The 16,960-nt window shown below is 39.2% G+C and overlaps 1 protein-coding gene across 10 annotated transcripts in view; it reads right to left on the bottom strand.

The window, feature by feature from the left end:
• The window catches only part of LOC134756922 (myomegalin-like), a 54,320-nt gene extending 37,778 nt beyond the window's left edge, over positions 1-16,542 (bottom strand). For 4 of the 10 annotated variants that reach the window (XM_063696994.1, XM_063697022.1, XM_063696946.1 and 1 more), the window contains exon 1: positions 15,985-16,391. In XM_063696994.1, the coding sequence (XP_063553064.1) occupies positions 15,985-16,109 (125 nt within the window). In that variant the 5' untranslated portion in view covers positions 16,110-16,391. Of the gene's footprint in view, positions 1-2,481; positions 2,778-15,984; positions 16,400-16,487 lie in introns of those variants that run through there. The other 6 variants (XM_063696907.1, XM_063696938.1, XM_063697058.1 and 3 more) reach the window with 5 other exon arrangements.
• Positions 16,543-16,960: the final 418 nt, after the last annotated feature.

The raw sequence follows: 16,960 nt of genomic DNA, 5'->3' as shown, positions 1-16,960 counted from the left end.
GAAAGTAAATTAAGTGGAAGAAAGCTAGAAAGAGAAATAGGCTCACCTATAAGCATCAATAAACAGTAGGACTGTTGTCAGGTTAACCCAGGACTATGCTCACTGAAATTCTACAAACAAAGGGGTTTTGCTTACTTTCTTCACAATATCCCCTCGCAACTTAAGCAGTGCCCAGCACACAATAGGTACATATATTTGTTGAATGAATGAAAACATCTGGAGGCTCACCTCTATGCAGTGGAGGTGCTATGAAGAGATCCCAGCAATGCCTGCACAGCACCCCTGCCCAAAAATCCAAACACCTTGAGATTGCTGTAAGCCAGTGACTCTCAAAGTGTACTTTCCCAAACAGCAGCAGTATTACCTGGACGCTTTTCAGAAATGCAATCTACCAGGTCCCGCTCCAGACCTACCAGATCAGAAACTCTGGGGGTGAGCCCAGCAATCTGTATTCTAATAAGTCCTCCAAAACTTGATGTGCACTCAAGTTTGAAAACCAGCATTACAAACTGATGATTTAGGGACCAATAGCAATTCCAGGGAGCTACATGCACAATCAAATGGACTCCTGCAAAGTTTATTGATTCTAGGAATTAGTTACTTACCTAGTTCAACCCAGACTTTTCAGAGTTAGCTGCAACTTCCAAGGAAGTTACCAAGAATTGCTTCTCCTCTCTGCTTCTCCTTAGTGCACCAATAAAGCCTAATTGCTGCAAACTCTCTGAAACAACCACTCTAATATTCAGCACAAAGCCTGATTGCTAAAAAAATGCAAAACCTATTTGTTAAATGATCTTTTATCTAAGCACATTCCCTGGGCTCACACTATCCATACCAGAACTTCTGGAATGCAGGCTTATGGTATTTTTTCAAACTCTACATTAGTTCTCAAACAATGAACAAGGTCCCACAGCCAATCTGCATGCAGGAACTGTGCACCAAAGTTATAACAGTACTGATCTACCAATACCTTGCATTTGACTATTTGCCAAAACAACAAGACCTTATTTAGCATCAATTTTGTGTACATACACTTCAGAAAGAAGATAACCAGATATTAAAGATAACCAGATATTAAAACTCCAAAGTTAAGGTTTGTAATGTGTTGATAAATCAAACAACACATATTTGTATCACTAGATTGAGCCCAGTAATTTCTATAGAACCTTAATTTCCCAAAAGGTACCTTAATCAGACTCTAGTCAAACACAACAAGATTTAGAATAAACACACTGTTTTTTATCAAAAGGCAGGAAAATATAACTGTCTTCTTTCTACTCTGGTAAAGGATTTCTAAATATACCTTCCAAGGGCAAAAGGGTGCCTTTGAAAAATAAGAAGATTCCTTATTTCTGTCAATAGAATAATGATCCAGTTATATACCAAAGAGCAGATAGAAGACCTGGCTTTGGAGTCATGTGACTCTGCATTAGATCTCATGGGGTCTCTGTCTCAGTCTCTACAAATAAAAACATGGCCTTGTCTCTATAAAAGATACAATGTACATAGAAGTGTTTTGCAAACTATTATATATTATCTTCTCAACATGCAAATTTATCCCTGTGAACTGATTCTTTCCCTCCCACTCACAGTGGCCAAAATAATTTATATTAGAATGTGTCCATAGGTGGCTTAATAGCAGTTGTGACAAAAGTGTAAACTAGAAAAGATACTGAATATTTACATACACATAAAGCAGCGTGAAGCCACAGAAGGCTTCAAATGACAAAGAAATGAATTAGAAAAATCACCCACAGTACACTGGCCCTTCCTGGTTTTGGCAAGGATTTCAGCCAGAAAGACATGGTATTTAAGAAGAAAAATTAATAAAAAGAAAACATAAAATGAATTCTTTCAGAACTTCACAAAAGGTTATGTTTAAAAAGAAGTTTGGGAACAAGGGGATGCAGAGGGCTATGTTTTTTTCAGGTCTGACTTATCCTTTGCTATGGGTACACTGTCTTTTCATGTGGCCTCAAAGAAATAGTTGAGCCATTATTGTTGTTGATAATGACGAGCAGATGCTGATGGGATGATTGCGCATCACCAGTTCTCAGACTCAGGTCTTGTGTAATTGGGTATGTCAATCTATGTCACTCCACAGATGGTTATTAAACTAGTTACAACTTCCCTAAATCTTTTCACTAGATCTATGCAGCATTCTGGACAGCTATTCCTTGACAACTGAGATTAGGCACTATTATAAAAAGTTTTGAAAAAACAATTCCAAGGTCTATTCCTCTTTCCAACACACACACACACACACACACACGCACACACACACAGAGTTAAATCAGAGATACTTAATTCAGATATTCAAATTTTTTAATTTGAAATTTAAAATATTACCAAAGCCATAAATATTCCTTTAATGCAGTGAATGTAAGAAATCTATTAATTTCAACCTGTCTTGAATAAAAATTATAATACATATATAATTTTCTATGAAAAAATTGTATGTATTTTGGATAATCTATGTACCTCAGGAGTAGCCCTTCTATCAAAGCTCTTCTCAGGATGGTGGAGAATGGTGAATCTCAGCTCTCACAACATAAAAGTGCCAAATTCTTCTTAGTGAAAGAGGTGTATAGCCTTGATGTGCTAGATAAAAGTGGCCTTCAGAGAAGAAGCTCTCCACTGACCACGGGGCATGGTCAAATGTCCAGTTGGATTGCTGCGAGAGTCAAAATGATCCACTTGGCATTTTGTTGATATTGAGGTGTCAAACCTTTAACTAGTTGGCCACTCCTTCCAGTAAGCTTCTGTACACTGGACAACTGAAAGAAAGTTTGTTAAGAAGGCTCCCTTAAACAAAAGGTACAACTTATAAAATACACTGTTGTGGAAAGACAAGTATAGCTTCATTATCATATAGATGTAAACAAGGCAGAGACTAGGCTAAAATAAAGTGTAAAATGTGAGTTTGTTAATTTTTCTTTCCCCGTGAACATTTGGCAGAGTTAAAATTTTAGCCATCATACATTTTATTCCCTGAAATGTATCAGTCACAGTTCCCACAGACTCTAGATACACATTTCCTTGTGGGTGTATGTGTAAAACTACCATAACAAAACATTTTCTATTTCCTCATTTTGATTAAAAGGAAAGAAGAAATGCTAAACTGCACTTACATAAGTGACAGTGCAATAGTGACACACCCATCTGTGTACACAATTTGTATTCTGTTTAAATTTAAAGTTATAATGATAAGGTGAGAAATGCTAAGAGCTAGGAAATAAAAATACACTTAGAAGCAGCCTATGTTGTACGCTCTTGAAAAACCTTAAGGAAGCTTTAAAGAGCAGCTAAATCACTTCAGGCCACTCAGGAAGAACTATGGCTTGAGACATTAAAAATGGCTGAGGAAAAATACTAAGAAATAGACATCAGAAAATTAAAAACGCCTGTAAACGAGGGTGACATTATAGACCCACTAGCAGGACATATGAAAGTTGTGATGAGTTAAGCTGAGTCAGACACATATTCCTGCCTATTTCACATGGATCAACATCCTGTCTAGGAACCAGGGACAACTGATTAACAATGTAAGCACAGAATAGCTTTAAGAAAAGCTAACTGACCCATCTGGGGAAAGAATACTCAAATTCTGCTCCATTTCTGTCATGCTCTGATGCAGCTAACCAAACAGAAATAAAGAGAATCCTTTCACATCATGAGAAATAAAATTTGGATTTAGGGACATTATAAAATTATGCGGTATCATGAAATAAGAACTGCTCTGGAAATCAGAACCTGGGTTCTAGCTCTGGCTTTTCCATATACTAACCATATGGTCTAAAGGAATTCCCTTAAGCTATTTGAGACTGATTATTTTCATCTGTAAAACTAAAATAATGTAACCAGCCCTCCATTCTTACCAGAGTTCATTTGTGGCCCAAATAAATCACGTCTATTAAGGTGATTACAACCTAGAAAGCATTATTTAATGTAAAATATTATTTTATTTTTTTTTTTTTTTTTTTTTTTTTTTTTTTTTTTTTTTTTGAGACGGAGTCTCGCTCTGTCGCCCAGGCTGGAGTGCAGTGGCGCGATCTCGGCTCACTGCAAGCTCCGCCTCCCGGGTTCACGCCATTCTCCTGCCTCAGCCTCCCACGTAGCTGGGACTACAGGCGCCCGCCACCACGCCCGGCTAATTTTTTGTATTTTTTAGTAGAGACGGGGTTTCACTGTGCTAGCCAGGATGGTCTCGATCTCCTGACCTCGTGATCCGCCCGCCTCGGCCTCCCAAAGTGCTGGGACTACAGGCGTGAGCCACCGCGCCCGGCCGTAAAATATTATTTTATAATAGCACAATTCCCAGTCTAAAAATCTGTGAAACAGAAAATCCTTACCATCTAACCCAGAAATGATAAATGATTACATGATTCCAATTAGATCACAAACACCTATATTATTATTAGATCCATTCCTCCAGCCCAAATGGGGGTGGTAAGTACACGTTGTCAGACCAGTGTAACTAACTTCAACAACTTTTTGTTTTGTTCTGTTTTGCAAATCCACCCAAGAATGCATTAACTTCAACAATTTTTTAAAAACAATTTCCACAATCCTCTCCTTGTGTCTCAACCATGCTCAGGAATTACAAGTACAATAATCTCCTCAACCTCCCCTAGCCTTTCCTAGCTCAGAAATCCGACATAGGCCACTTCGCATGCCTGATCAGATAAGCTTTCCCAACGCTGAAAACCAACTGCTTCTAACATTTTAAACCTGATTTCCATGAAAACTCAGGGGTGAAAGAAACAAATAATCCAACCAAATCAGTTCCTTCTTATTGAAAGAGTTCTTCATCTTTAATCTGAAATCCTAAATAATTTTTTCTATGAATCAATTGCTTCTGAGATGAGAGGTACAAGACACTACAAACTATGACCACGCAAAAGATTTTTAAAAGCTTTTGATTCACAGTGAGTTAACCTACAAACTTGAAGTTACTAGACAATAGTACTTTTAGTCTGCTCTTTAGGTGATCCATAATCTTGCGTTGGCCATGAAGCAGAGCCTAAAGGGAGTCATTAAAAGAAACTGAAACAAGGTCTAGAGACAAATGTTCCCAGACTATATATTCCAAAGGAGGAATTACCATGAAAGTAATGAACTTTAAAGTTCAGGGGCCCCTACACTCGGGTGCCTATTCTGTGCCCAGAACCACGCAAGCACAATTAAATATGTTGCTTTCAATCTTTACAAACAATCCTGCAAGTTAGATATTATTATTATTCCCATTATATAAATACGGGTACTGAGACTTAAAGAAGTTAAGTGGCTTGTCTAATATTCTTAGCTAGTACAAATCAGAGCCCAGTCTCTCTGATTCCAAAACTCACCAGCTATGCTAAAGCAAAAATCAAAAGGTAGTAGGAAAGGGTATCTAAAAGTCATTCTGAGAGATAATTAAAAATAAATAATGTTTGCTGTCACTTATCTCTTTTACCTTAATATCCCTTGGCATCCTCTCCTTCAACATTCAACTATTGACTAACACAACTAAAACCTAAGGAGGAAGTCCAGTAAGTTTGAAAGAACCCACACGTCTGAGCATGCAGGTGAAGGACTGTGTTTTAAAATAGCAGGGATAATCTAAGATTAGGTATTGGTGTCAAACACACTTCTCTTATCTATTAGTATAGATGACCACCAGTTTTCCGTAACAAAAGATATGGTAATAAGAAAAAACAAATCCACAGAAAAGGAAAAAAACAAGCTTGTCTTTATGCTTGTTCTGTAATGATATGTGTAGAAATGCTACCCACAGTTAATTCCATAGTTCCTAAGCCAAGACAGGTTAGTACTGGGTAATTTTAATAATTGGCTATGTGCATTGTTCAGATGCTGAGGCATTCCAATCATTTTACATGGTCTCTTACATCACTTTCAGAATGGTACCATAAGAACACAACTGTACAGTCAAGAAAAAGCTATTTGTAGCTAAAATGGCTGGCATCAAACATTTCTGAACATAAATCTGGCTCTGAATTGCTAGTTACAATCTCTCTCAATTTTTTATTTCAAAAAATCCACACATTCATTCCTGGTCTTAATCTACTAAAGAATCTCTTTTGGGATCAAAAAGTAACAGGAAAGAATGCTAACCAACTTTCCTTGGATTACAACAAACATAATTCCATTCTTCTTCCCAGTTACAAAAAGATTTAAAAGAACTACAACTCTTCAAAATGGAAGTTTGCAATTTAGATCATTCTCCTATTATGCAAATGTTCATTCAGAATTAAAATATTGTTTTAAAAAGTAAAATGTAAGTCAGTTTAGTGCACAAAATGTTTACATTAAATACAAAATTACACTATCTAAGGGACTACAGGATTCCACCAGACAATGGCATTATTTATTATGGTTAAGTATGTTGGCTTTGGATCAGGAAAGAGGGGTTCCAGTGACTGTTCTTTTTTTTTTTTTTTTACCAGAACATCACATAAGTTTATTTCAGATGTAACAGCAATGTTAAAATTGACAAGTTTAATTCTTGAAATTAATTATCTTATTAATTATATGTATTATATAAAATTATATGTATATGTATATGTATATGTATAAAATTATATGAAAGCATGCTGATTTACAATACAGTCAGATAAGAACTTTCAAGTAGCTACAGAAAATAGCAGTTAGCAAATGAATTAACCAATATCATTAGAAACCAAAGGATTAAAAAAAATTAACCTATGAAATGAACAATTTTTATATCAACATTGGTAGCAATTTGATGTTATGTTATATACTGCTAATTATTTCCATACATATTGTGACATATTTAAGACAAAAGACTAACACCCTTAATATTTAAAGAGCTTTTTCAAACCAGTAAGAAAATAATTAAATGAGTAAAAGACACAATTTACCAAAATAAGTGGAAAAAAAGGCAATACAAACGCCACTGATGATATAAAAAAACATTCAATATCACTGTAATGAGAGAGGCATATTAAGATTAAGTAATATTTACCACTTATCAAATGGTAAAGATTTTTAAAAATAAAACCTAGTGTTGACAATAGTATATTATGTGTGTGTGCATATATATATATGTAGATCTGTTCATAAACTAAAAATATATATATATATATATAAATAAATCAACAGCTTTTCTAAATCTAAGGGTAAAAAAACCAAAGACGTATACCAAAAAATTAATGGCAGCATGATTGTGGACATTTTATTTATGCTTTTCTAGATTCTTCAAACATCCTTAACTACTTTTTCAAACATAATTACTTTTTATATTACAAAAATAAAAAAATCTTGTAAAGGTGCCAGAGAAAATCAGCAAAGTATAAATATGAGTTAATTATCTGTAAACATAACGAATAATTCTGTTGCTACGTAAACCTACCTTAAACTGTTTCAATGTTTGTTTTTAGTTACAACTATTTTCCTTAACTCTCTTAGAAAGAATATGTCAGAGAAGCCACTACATATTACTTACTTTAAATAGTAACATAATGCCAAAGACTTGCATGAATCTCAGGATACGGTCTTTTACCTAAAATTCCTCATGAAGATTAGAATGCACTTTAAATGTTGTAATAAAGTAAATGCCCTTAATGTTTCTAACTAAAGAAGATCTAGCAAATAATTAAACCCATATTCACAGCAAATAAAAATATAATAAAATAATCGAAATACACATGTCCTCAAACTTCAATGTGTCTTGACAGCGTCTGAATCAAAGCATGTGTAAGGAGAGAATTAAACAAAAATGTCTTTGCTACTTACCACATTTACCATTTAGAGAAGTTAATATATCAGCACTATCTAGTTTTGTGATTATTCATACTTAGAAACTCAACAGAACAGATTAGTGAGTAAACAGTATTCAATTATTCTTATTTGAATGTTGGTTAGGTATACCAATAGAACAACCTCTCCCTGCTAGGTACCAGTTAAAATAGATTATTGAAAATATTTGAGGCTTAAAAACTTCCAGAATCTTCTCACAAAAAAAAGATGAAAATAAAAAGAGATGAAAAAGAAGCAAACAACAATTTTAAAACGTGCCTGCCTCAGAACAAGGCAGTTTATTTTAGAATGTAACCACAGCTTCTTGTACAACACCTTATTCATCAAGCACAACCGTATTTTAAAGGAATGCTATTTGTTAAAAAGACAACATATTTAGGATAAGGTATCTAACTCCAACCACAATATTATCATCATGTTTTCCTTACTTCACAAAATACACACATACATCCATCATATGAATAAACATATATAATAAGGGTGAGAGAGCTACTCTTAACCCAGAAACAGGTTCTGCAACACCCATAGATCCAACCTGTCTTTATGCAACAGTGAGTCCATCTTGGCAAGATGTTTGGCTGATGTATTCAAATAACCCAGAGTTCTGCCAGCTGCCAGTATCCTGCAGAAGGAACTGACTCGGAGAAGAGAAACTGCCCTAGGCAAGCCTCCAGGGAAAGGTGCTTCAGTCCAATGGGAAGAAAAACCCAGCCCCTCACTGTCTGGCCAGAGGACCCGGGGTAGCATGGCTGGAGCGACGTAGCTGGCTGGAAATGCGAGAGGGGCAAGGGACACTAAGGTGAACCCCCAAGAGCTTGTTCAATCATACCTAGTAAAGGCCAAACTATTGGGGAGCTAGTAGAACAGGGTTTTGCCAAGACAAGTACAAAAGGGTGAGGGAGATATTAGTATGATTAATCAATGCCACCTGAGGCAGCAACTCTGGGTGTGTCCACACCACACTTCAGTCACTGCCTGGCTGTGACGAGAAGTTCCTTCAGCCACTGCCACTGAGAACTGCATCTTCCAAGGAAGATATTTCCACCATAACTTGTCCTAGTTCAGGCTTGGCATTCGGGACTAAGAACACAGCAGTCTCTCGCCGCAAACCCACTAACAGACATAATAGACACCACAACATGTGCCAAATTTATATTTACACCCTCACCAGACAAAGGGGTTTTTGTCTTTTCCCCAAGCCAAGTTCTAATACTTCTAAATTACAACACAGAAAGAGGAAAATGGCAGACAGCTCACGACAGCAGACAAGCCCAGCAAGGGTGAGCTGGAGGTCGCCTTTCCCTGGTGGTATTAAGACCTGAAGTTTACTCCCAAGACCCTATACCTCCGAGTCACCCTGACTGCAGGAAACTGCTTTCAGAGAGCATAGATAAATGATAAAATAACTGTATTTCATATTCCTAATTGTGTGCTTATCTGTCTTGTCTCCATGATGATGTCAGCTCCTCGGGAGCAGGACCATATTTTCTACTTGGTCAATGATTCCCACACATCTAGAAGAGTAGAATACCCTGTACTTGCTACCACATGATGCCAAGGGAAGCACACAAATTAAGTGTGACAATACACCACAATGCTCCCCCAATATACCACTAAGGCAGCAGAGCTACAAAGATAGCAAATGTTAGTGCCAAGGGCTAGTGATCCTACCAGTGAATTACATGGAAACCTATGTATTTACATACACAAATTAATACAATAATTCCTTTGCTTTTCTTATTCCAAGCTATGGCTTTATCATCCCCCTTTCTTGGCTTTACTCTCCTTTTTAAGACCACAATGTATGTTCTGCCATACAGATAATATTCTCCTCAAAGAAGAGAGACAGGAGAAAAAACAGATCTACAGCAAACCTCCTACCACTACCAGTGATGCAGTTTGTCCCGTCTCAAGCCTATGAGCATATCCTTTCAGATCTGAAGCCACTTCCTTCTTCCTATCAAGGACAGTATTATCAAGTGTCTTTGTGAGAGGAGCAATCCTGTGCCCCTTCTTGCAGATTGTTTTGTTCTGCTCAAGAAGCCCTAGATTCCTCCTTTATTTTCCTTTCCTTATTTCATTTGCTGCAGCAGCCCAGAAACCCCAAAAGCAGGACCACCAGAAATGAGTGACCTTTATATCTCTCCACACTAACACATCTGAGGGAAACTGCCGACACCAAATATGTGTTCATGAGCTAATGAAGCAGAAATCCTCAAAGGAAGCACCATTTGCAACGGCTGAGGACAGAATTCTTTAGTGGACACCAAAAAGGCTGTGGAACTCCTATGCATTCTAACATCTCAGGTAACATTCTAATGGAGGAATAAGGAGGCTTACAACAAAGTCATACAACACAAACAGAAGTCTGAAAATGCTGGATTTCGCAAATTTCTTTTAAGACAAAACAAACAACTTTACTAACCTTATACCATAGCAGCTTTCTTCTCTGTACTAAGTGAGGCCAGCAAGTAGGAGGCATTTCCAAGGGGGAAAAATGACCACAGGATCTAGCCAAAGCAACCTGTCTCTAATACTCTCAAAAAACAAACAAACAAAAACAAACACTTTGATTTCCCAGATTCACTCTGCAGTGATTCTAAAACTTTCCTAATGTAAGAATCACCTGGCTATTTCTTGAACACACAAATTCCCAGATGACATTCCAGATGCACTGAATCAGAATCTCCATGAGAACACCTGAGCTATTCTTATCATAAGAGAGGTTAGGGAAACACTGCTTGATAAATGTTATTCTCCCACCAGTGCCCACCTGTGCAGGGAGGTATGAAACAAGTAGGGCTAAGATGCTTTACCTGAGCAATCACCCCAGACATGCTCCTCACTGGGTTTGACTCCTTTTATGGAGAGCTGGGTGTCAGCTCAGTAAAGTCTACAGACAAGCATCTCTTTGGGTCCCTATCACCTGCACAGGTCTCAGGACTCTGAGACAAATTTCTGAGTAGATGTCAATGAGGACAAGTCATGAGGAGACGGATTACAGCTGAATATAAGAAGATCTTTCTAAGAATTAGAGCTGGCCAAAGATGGAATAAACTGCTGTGGAGAGCTGTCTACCACAAGAGATGTTCAAGAAGAGAGAAAATATGGTACCTCTTGACTAGAATGTTGTAAACATCAGATCCAGCATGGGATGGACAGAAAGACTAGATGAATTTTAAAGTTCCCGCCAATGCATAAGTCAACAAAGAGGAAAATTTCAGCCACTCCTTAATTAATTAAAAGAGATAGCAAAAAAAGTCTGTGGGTGGGGTCAGCTTTCAACTGATCCTATCTCTTCAAAGGAAAAAAGAACATAGAAACACACTCCAACTCACCATCAGCCTCTCCTATAGAATGTTCTAAAGGTGGGAAAGCAGGAGTCATAGATGCTGTGACTAAGACCTGCTGCTCAGTTGACTCTGAATTTGGGGCACATGCCAGACAAGTTCTGTAGTACAGAGAAGAAATGTGTGTAGCACAGACCTGGCCCTCAAGGATCAAAATCATGTGGCAGAGACAACTCAACACCATGTGATTCTCTCAAATATTTATTCATCATATTTCACCTTTAGTTTTTGTCAGTAGGGTGTTCAGGGGACTCTCTTGGTTCAAAAAAAAAAAAGCAAATATACTTTACTAAATGTACATATTCTCTCAATCCAGTACAAGTTTGCAATATCCAACTCAATGAAAAAAATCTCAAAAAAAATTATCAAAATAAATATAAACTTAGTTAACTCTAATTTTAAAAATACTATTCCAAAAATGACTAGTCCCCAAAATGATGAAATTACAATAAGGTGTGGCTATTCTGGACAAAATAACAGAAATTGCTGGCCTAGTAATACAGTAATATAGGAAGCAGTGGAAGCAAACTTGAGTGAGAGGCAGGGGGTGGATGGCAGTGCCTTTGAAGTGAGATTCCAAAGTCAAAGTGACCTTTATAAATTGCAGAAGTGATCAGAAAAAGAAAGAAAGAAACCCCACACACAAAGAAATTCAAAATTACAAGTTTAAATGAAACATCTGGGGAAGGGAAAAATTCGGTTTTTCCCCAAATGTAAGGTAAGCATGACTCCTGCACATACTATTTTTAAAATGTCTAGGAGTACCACAGTTGTCCAAAATAAGAAAATGGCTAAAAATAATTGTTCGACTGAACAAGTATTTATTGTGTGCCTATTAGATACCAAGGCATCATGCCAGATACAGGGGTAGGGTATGGGCATTAGAATAAACACATAAGTGAAAATACACGATTCCTTCCTCATGTACGCATTAACAATAAGCAGTTGAGGATGTTATAAGAGTTTTTGTGCACATAAGCGCATTTGTACATGAGATGGAAGCAATGTGGACAGTGAATGAGGCACTGGACACCAGAAGAAAGGAATTCTAGTCTCAACTCTAATTGGCTCTGTGACCATGAACAATGAACATCAGAAAATGGAGGACCAAAACAGTGGCTCTCCTACAAGGTCACCAAACCAATTAATAACAGACCTGGAGAAGAATTCTGGTCTTCTGGCTCCTAGTTCAGTGATCTGTCCGAAATACTACACATATGGTAGGCTGACAAAGAAAGAAAAGAAGACCTTTTGGTTTCAAGTCATTTGCAGAGAAAGGGGGGGAAACAAAAACAGGAAAAACAGGAAAATCAGGAAAGGGTGGAAGGAAAATTAATAGTTCAAATTTAGGCATTCGAACTGAGACATCAAGAAAGGAAGCATGTAACTACGGACTGTGAACACAATATAAAGAAAATGATGTAAAATTTCTTATATCCTTATTCAAATCACGCCTTGCAGTTTTTTACTCTAAAATCATTGCAGACGTATATAGATAAAGGGTCAAAAAACAACATGTATGAATGACATTTAAGGAAAAAGAGATAACAGAAGAAAAGGGAAAAGGAGAGGTGGAGAATGTATTATATCATCTAAATATATGAAGGCCTTCTAAAGGGTCAATGCAGACATATTGCACCCAGATAAACAGAAGAAATGACATTATATTCTATATCTCTTACGTTAGCAATTTTAAAATTCCTTGAGTCAGAAGCGTTAAACACTGGAATGACTAAGGTTACATTTGTTATGGAAATTTCTTAAATTTAGAAAGACCTCATACACACACCTGAAGGTAAAAAAAAATGTACTTAATCAGTGGGTTGCAACCAAGTTACTTGTCAGAATCACCTGTAAACCTTGAAAAAATATGGATTCTCAAACTTACCTTATCAGAATCCCTGGGTGCTGAGTCCAAGATCCACCCCAGCAGATTTTGATGTAGCCAGGACACAGAGTTTTTTTCTACCATAATGGGAGAGGTAGGGAGGAGGATCACTAGGAATGGCAACACAGAGTGGGAACTAGATCAATGCAAATTTTGTGGGCAAAATAGAATTTCTGTGGGTGTGATATTTTTAAAATGTATTGTAAGGCTGCTCTGAACCATCCAAGCATATCCCACTGAATTTAAACATTCTCTAAAGGTCCTGAAGTCAGCAACTACAATCCAGGTGAACCAAAAGTTGCTCCTCTATGTCATAGAAGCCTACAGGAGAGGGAGTAGGGTGGGAATGGAGCAGAGAGATCCCAAGAAGTTATGGGTAAATATTTTTTAAATCTAAACATTCAGAAAAATAAGAGAGACTAGGAATCACTCTCCTCCTCCTCTCCACCACACCAAAAAAAAAGGAATAATAAGAAAGTGAAAGGAAAAATAGTTTTAGGTTAAATTTCATCACCATCTGAAAGAAAATTACTCCGATTTTGTTTAAGCAAGAGAAGAATTCAGCTGAGAAATTATCTAGCAGGCAGCAAAATCAGGGAGTCACTTCCCATTGCAAAGCAAAAGAAAACAAGGAGCAAGAGGATGGTCCTGGATAGCTGTTTAGACAATCAGACATACTGCTAACATCTCCTTGCCTTAGAAACTCCGTGATGTTTAAATTAACAATTGGCCACAAGCCAAACACAGGAACACTCAAAAGTTTAGAAGGGTGTGCTGTAATTGGTACCTTAGCAAAACACAATAATAAATTAAGAGGATTCAAGAAGCCTTCACTATAGACTCTAAGAAGATTTAAGATTTGTACCAAGAAACAGGCTTCTAAATCTCTTCTACTGCATTAGTTTAGCATCTAAAGAACACCTGTCTAAAAATCAAAATATCTAAATCCTATCCTTTGAGTCAACTTGACTAACACTCAACTTGACTACCTAAAAGCTAGCTAATAATCGCAGCACCTCAGCAGAGCAGAGGTGGAGGGCATAGTTTTATGCACTGAGATCCTATAATAAAAGAAGCCCTATGTGTCAGAGTAATCCCATTTCTGACATCATATTATTTAATACTTAATTTTTCAAATCACTTTACAATCATATTTATTATTCCCTACAATTCTCTAAAGCAGGTTATTCCTTTAGTCCTGCTTCATAGGTGAGGAGACTACATATCATGAAGATTAAGTTATTTACCAAAACAAGTTAATGATAGACCAAGGATTATTACCCTCAGACTGTCTCATTGATTATACTCCTCTCTATCCTAAAGCTACACTTAAAGCTTTCACTCAAAGAAAAAGGAAAAGCAAAAACACCATCATATATGCTCTTTATTAAATGCTTCAGAAACAATAGCTCTGCTTCATCACTACAAAGCCTCCTGGTCCACTTCTGAAATTCTTAGTGACCTAGACGTGTACGAAATTTGAACTTTCCAAGAAGTATCTAGTTGGTGCTGAACAACCCAGTACTATTTTCGGGTGATAAATAACCTTGTTCTCTTTTTAAACATCTGCGATTGACATGTCGACTGACTGTTAACAATGAACAAAGACCATATTTTTCTGAAGCTCATCATCTTCCTAACCTTTTCTTTGAAAAACAGATGTAGTTCATGTACTAGTTTTTTGGTGAAGGTAAAAATCTTTATTCAGATTAGGTTCAGAAAAAGAAGGGGCTGCTTTCCGTTCAACAAATATGCACAAGACACCATCCCACTGGGAGCATCAATCTCAGAAGCAGTAAAACACAGCCTCGGCCCTGAAAGGACTTTCTGAACACCTTTGGAGTGTCATCCGTTTAATATACATTATTTTAATTAATCCTATTAGCTGGATAATTTCATTCCCATTTTATTGGTGAGTTCATATAGCAGAGCTGGATTTGAATCCAGGATTACAGAGCAGGGCTCCAAAGCCCAAGTTATTTCCACTAAAGGGTCTGAAGAAATGTAGAATCTAAAAGTGTGGGTGGGATGGGGAAGATATGATTTGATTCCCTTTCCTTGGTCCAACCGTGTTAGAAACATCCAACCATAAAGAAGCTTTCTAAGGAAGCCCTTTGAATTAACGTATCCACTTTTTCTCACCCGCCCGTGCCCCACCCCCAGCCATGCCAAAGGAGCAGCAAATGCTGCTGCCAGGTTGGAGGAATAGGTGATCGTCACACCACATTCCTGGGTCTGGACACAGCCTGAAACAGCAGCAGAGTTCCGCGCCTCGGAAAGAATAACAGCAGTTGAGATTTTTAAATCATGTGCCTCAGCATGCAGCCACACCAGTTGCCCTACTTCTCCAGCCTCCACCTTTCAAAGACGCGAGCAGCACACCCGGCTCCTCCGGACTTTCGGTGGGGTTGGAGTGTCAAAACTCAGGCGCGCCGCAAAACCCCGTCCCCATCCAAACCAAGCCCACACACCCGGCCCATGTGCCGCCCCCTGGCAAAGGCGAGGCTGACTGCGAAGGTGCAGGCCGTTTGGCTTGGCGGCCCTGCCCCCGCTCTCCACGCCAGAATCTGGCATTCCTTCGCTCAGCCCCTCCGAGGCCCGCCGTCGGCTCTCGCTCGACCCCAGGAAACGCGGAACCTGAAGGGCAAAACTGCCCACCTCCCTGCACCCTGGCACTACGAAAAAGGAGTTTCTGAGACTTGCTGCCGGCCACCCTCCTGCCAAGGAGGCGTGTGAGGGGTCCCGGGCCGCGGGGAGCAGACGCGGCGGGGAACCCCGGGGGTTGGCGGGGCACCACGGGAGGGGCCCCCGGCGATGTCCAAACTCTTGGGAACCCAGCGAGTGGCCTCGCTCAGCGCCGGCGGCCGAGCCTGGCCTTCCCACACAGAGAAGGACCGAGGGGGAGAAGGGTCGCCCCAGGTGGCAGCCCCGGGCGCCGCGGACAGCGCCCCTCAGCCCGATACTCACCATGCGCGGGGGCCGCGCAGCACAGCCAGAGCGCCAGCAGCGCCCACAGCAGAGCGGGGCGCAGGGCGGGCATCCTCTCGGTCGCCTCCTCCGCCGCCGCCGCCGCCGCCTGGGCAGATCCACATGGGGTGGGGGTCCCGATAGAGGAGCCCCACTCTCTCCTCCCCTCCTCCTGCTTCAAAGGCTCAGGCCCTGGCGCTACGCTCCGAAGCCCAGGCGCAAATGCCTCGACTCCCCGCGCCCCGAGTCCGCCGCTCCTCGGCCGCCGCCGGAAGTTTGGCTGAAACTTTCTCGGGTGTGCAACGAAGCAGCCTCGTGTGTCCTTCCGCCTCAGCCGCCTCCTCCCACCGCAAGCCCCGCCCCACTGTCGCCGCGGCCTCGGCCCCGCCGCCTTGGGCACCCAGGGGTTTCCCGCAGGAAGAAGCGCCGGCCCGAGCTCCGCGCGGAGGGATCTACTACAAGTCACTGGCAAGACCCTGTCAAAAAAAAAAAAAAAAACTTACCTAGAAATTTCAAATCTTCTGCTATGCTTGAGATAAGCAGGAAAATTCATATAGGAATGCTCACTGTATCACTCCCTTAAAATCTTCTTTTAAGCATTTTATGCTAGGAGGTATTACACTTCAATTCCTAAGTAGGTGTGTACTTTTTGTATATAATGATGTATGAAAGGGTTGGCCTGTATGCACCAAGATGTCTCCCCAATTTAACAGTATCATAAATTCACAACTGTGTAATTATCAAACCACAGTATTATTGGATGAGTCTCAGTGCTTTAGTCACTAAAATGGTTATGCAATTTTGAATATTTATTGACGTTGTTCTCAGGGACTGTTGAATTGTTTTTACTCACATTCTTATATTCTTCCTTCATGATTAGCCAAGACATTCTTGACAGCAAGATTCAGGCATACAGAAAGTTTCTACTTCAAAATATGGAAAATCTTCTTACCATCTAGGTGCAGATCATATCTAA

This window comes from Gorilla gorilla, chromosome 1 (genome assembly GCF_029281585.2).
Source record: "Gorilla gorilla gorilla isolate KB3781 chromosome 1, NHGRI_mGorGor1-v2.1_pri, whole genome shotgun sequence".
Classification (NCBI taxonomy): Eukaryota; Metazoa; Chordata; class Mammalia; order Primates; family Hominidae; genus Gorilla; species Gorilla gorilla.
The sequence above is the reverse complement of the archived record's forward strand: the minus strand, read 5'-3'. Positions and strand labels throughout refer to the sequence as shown.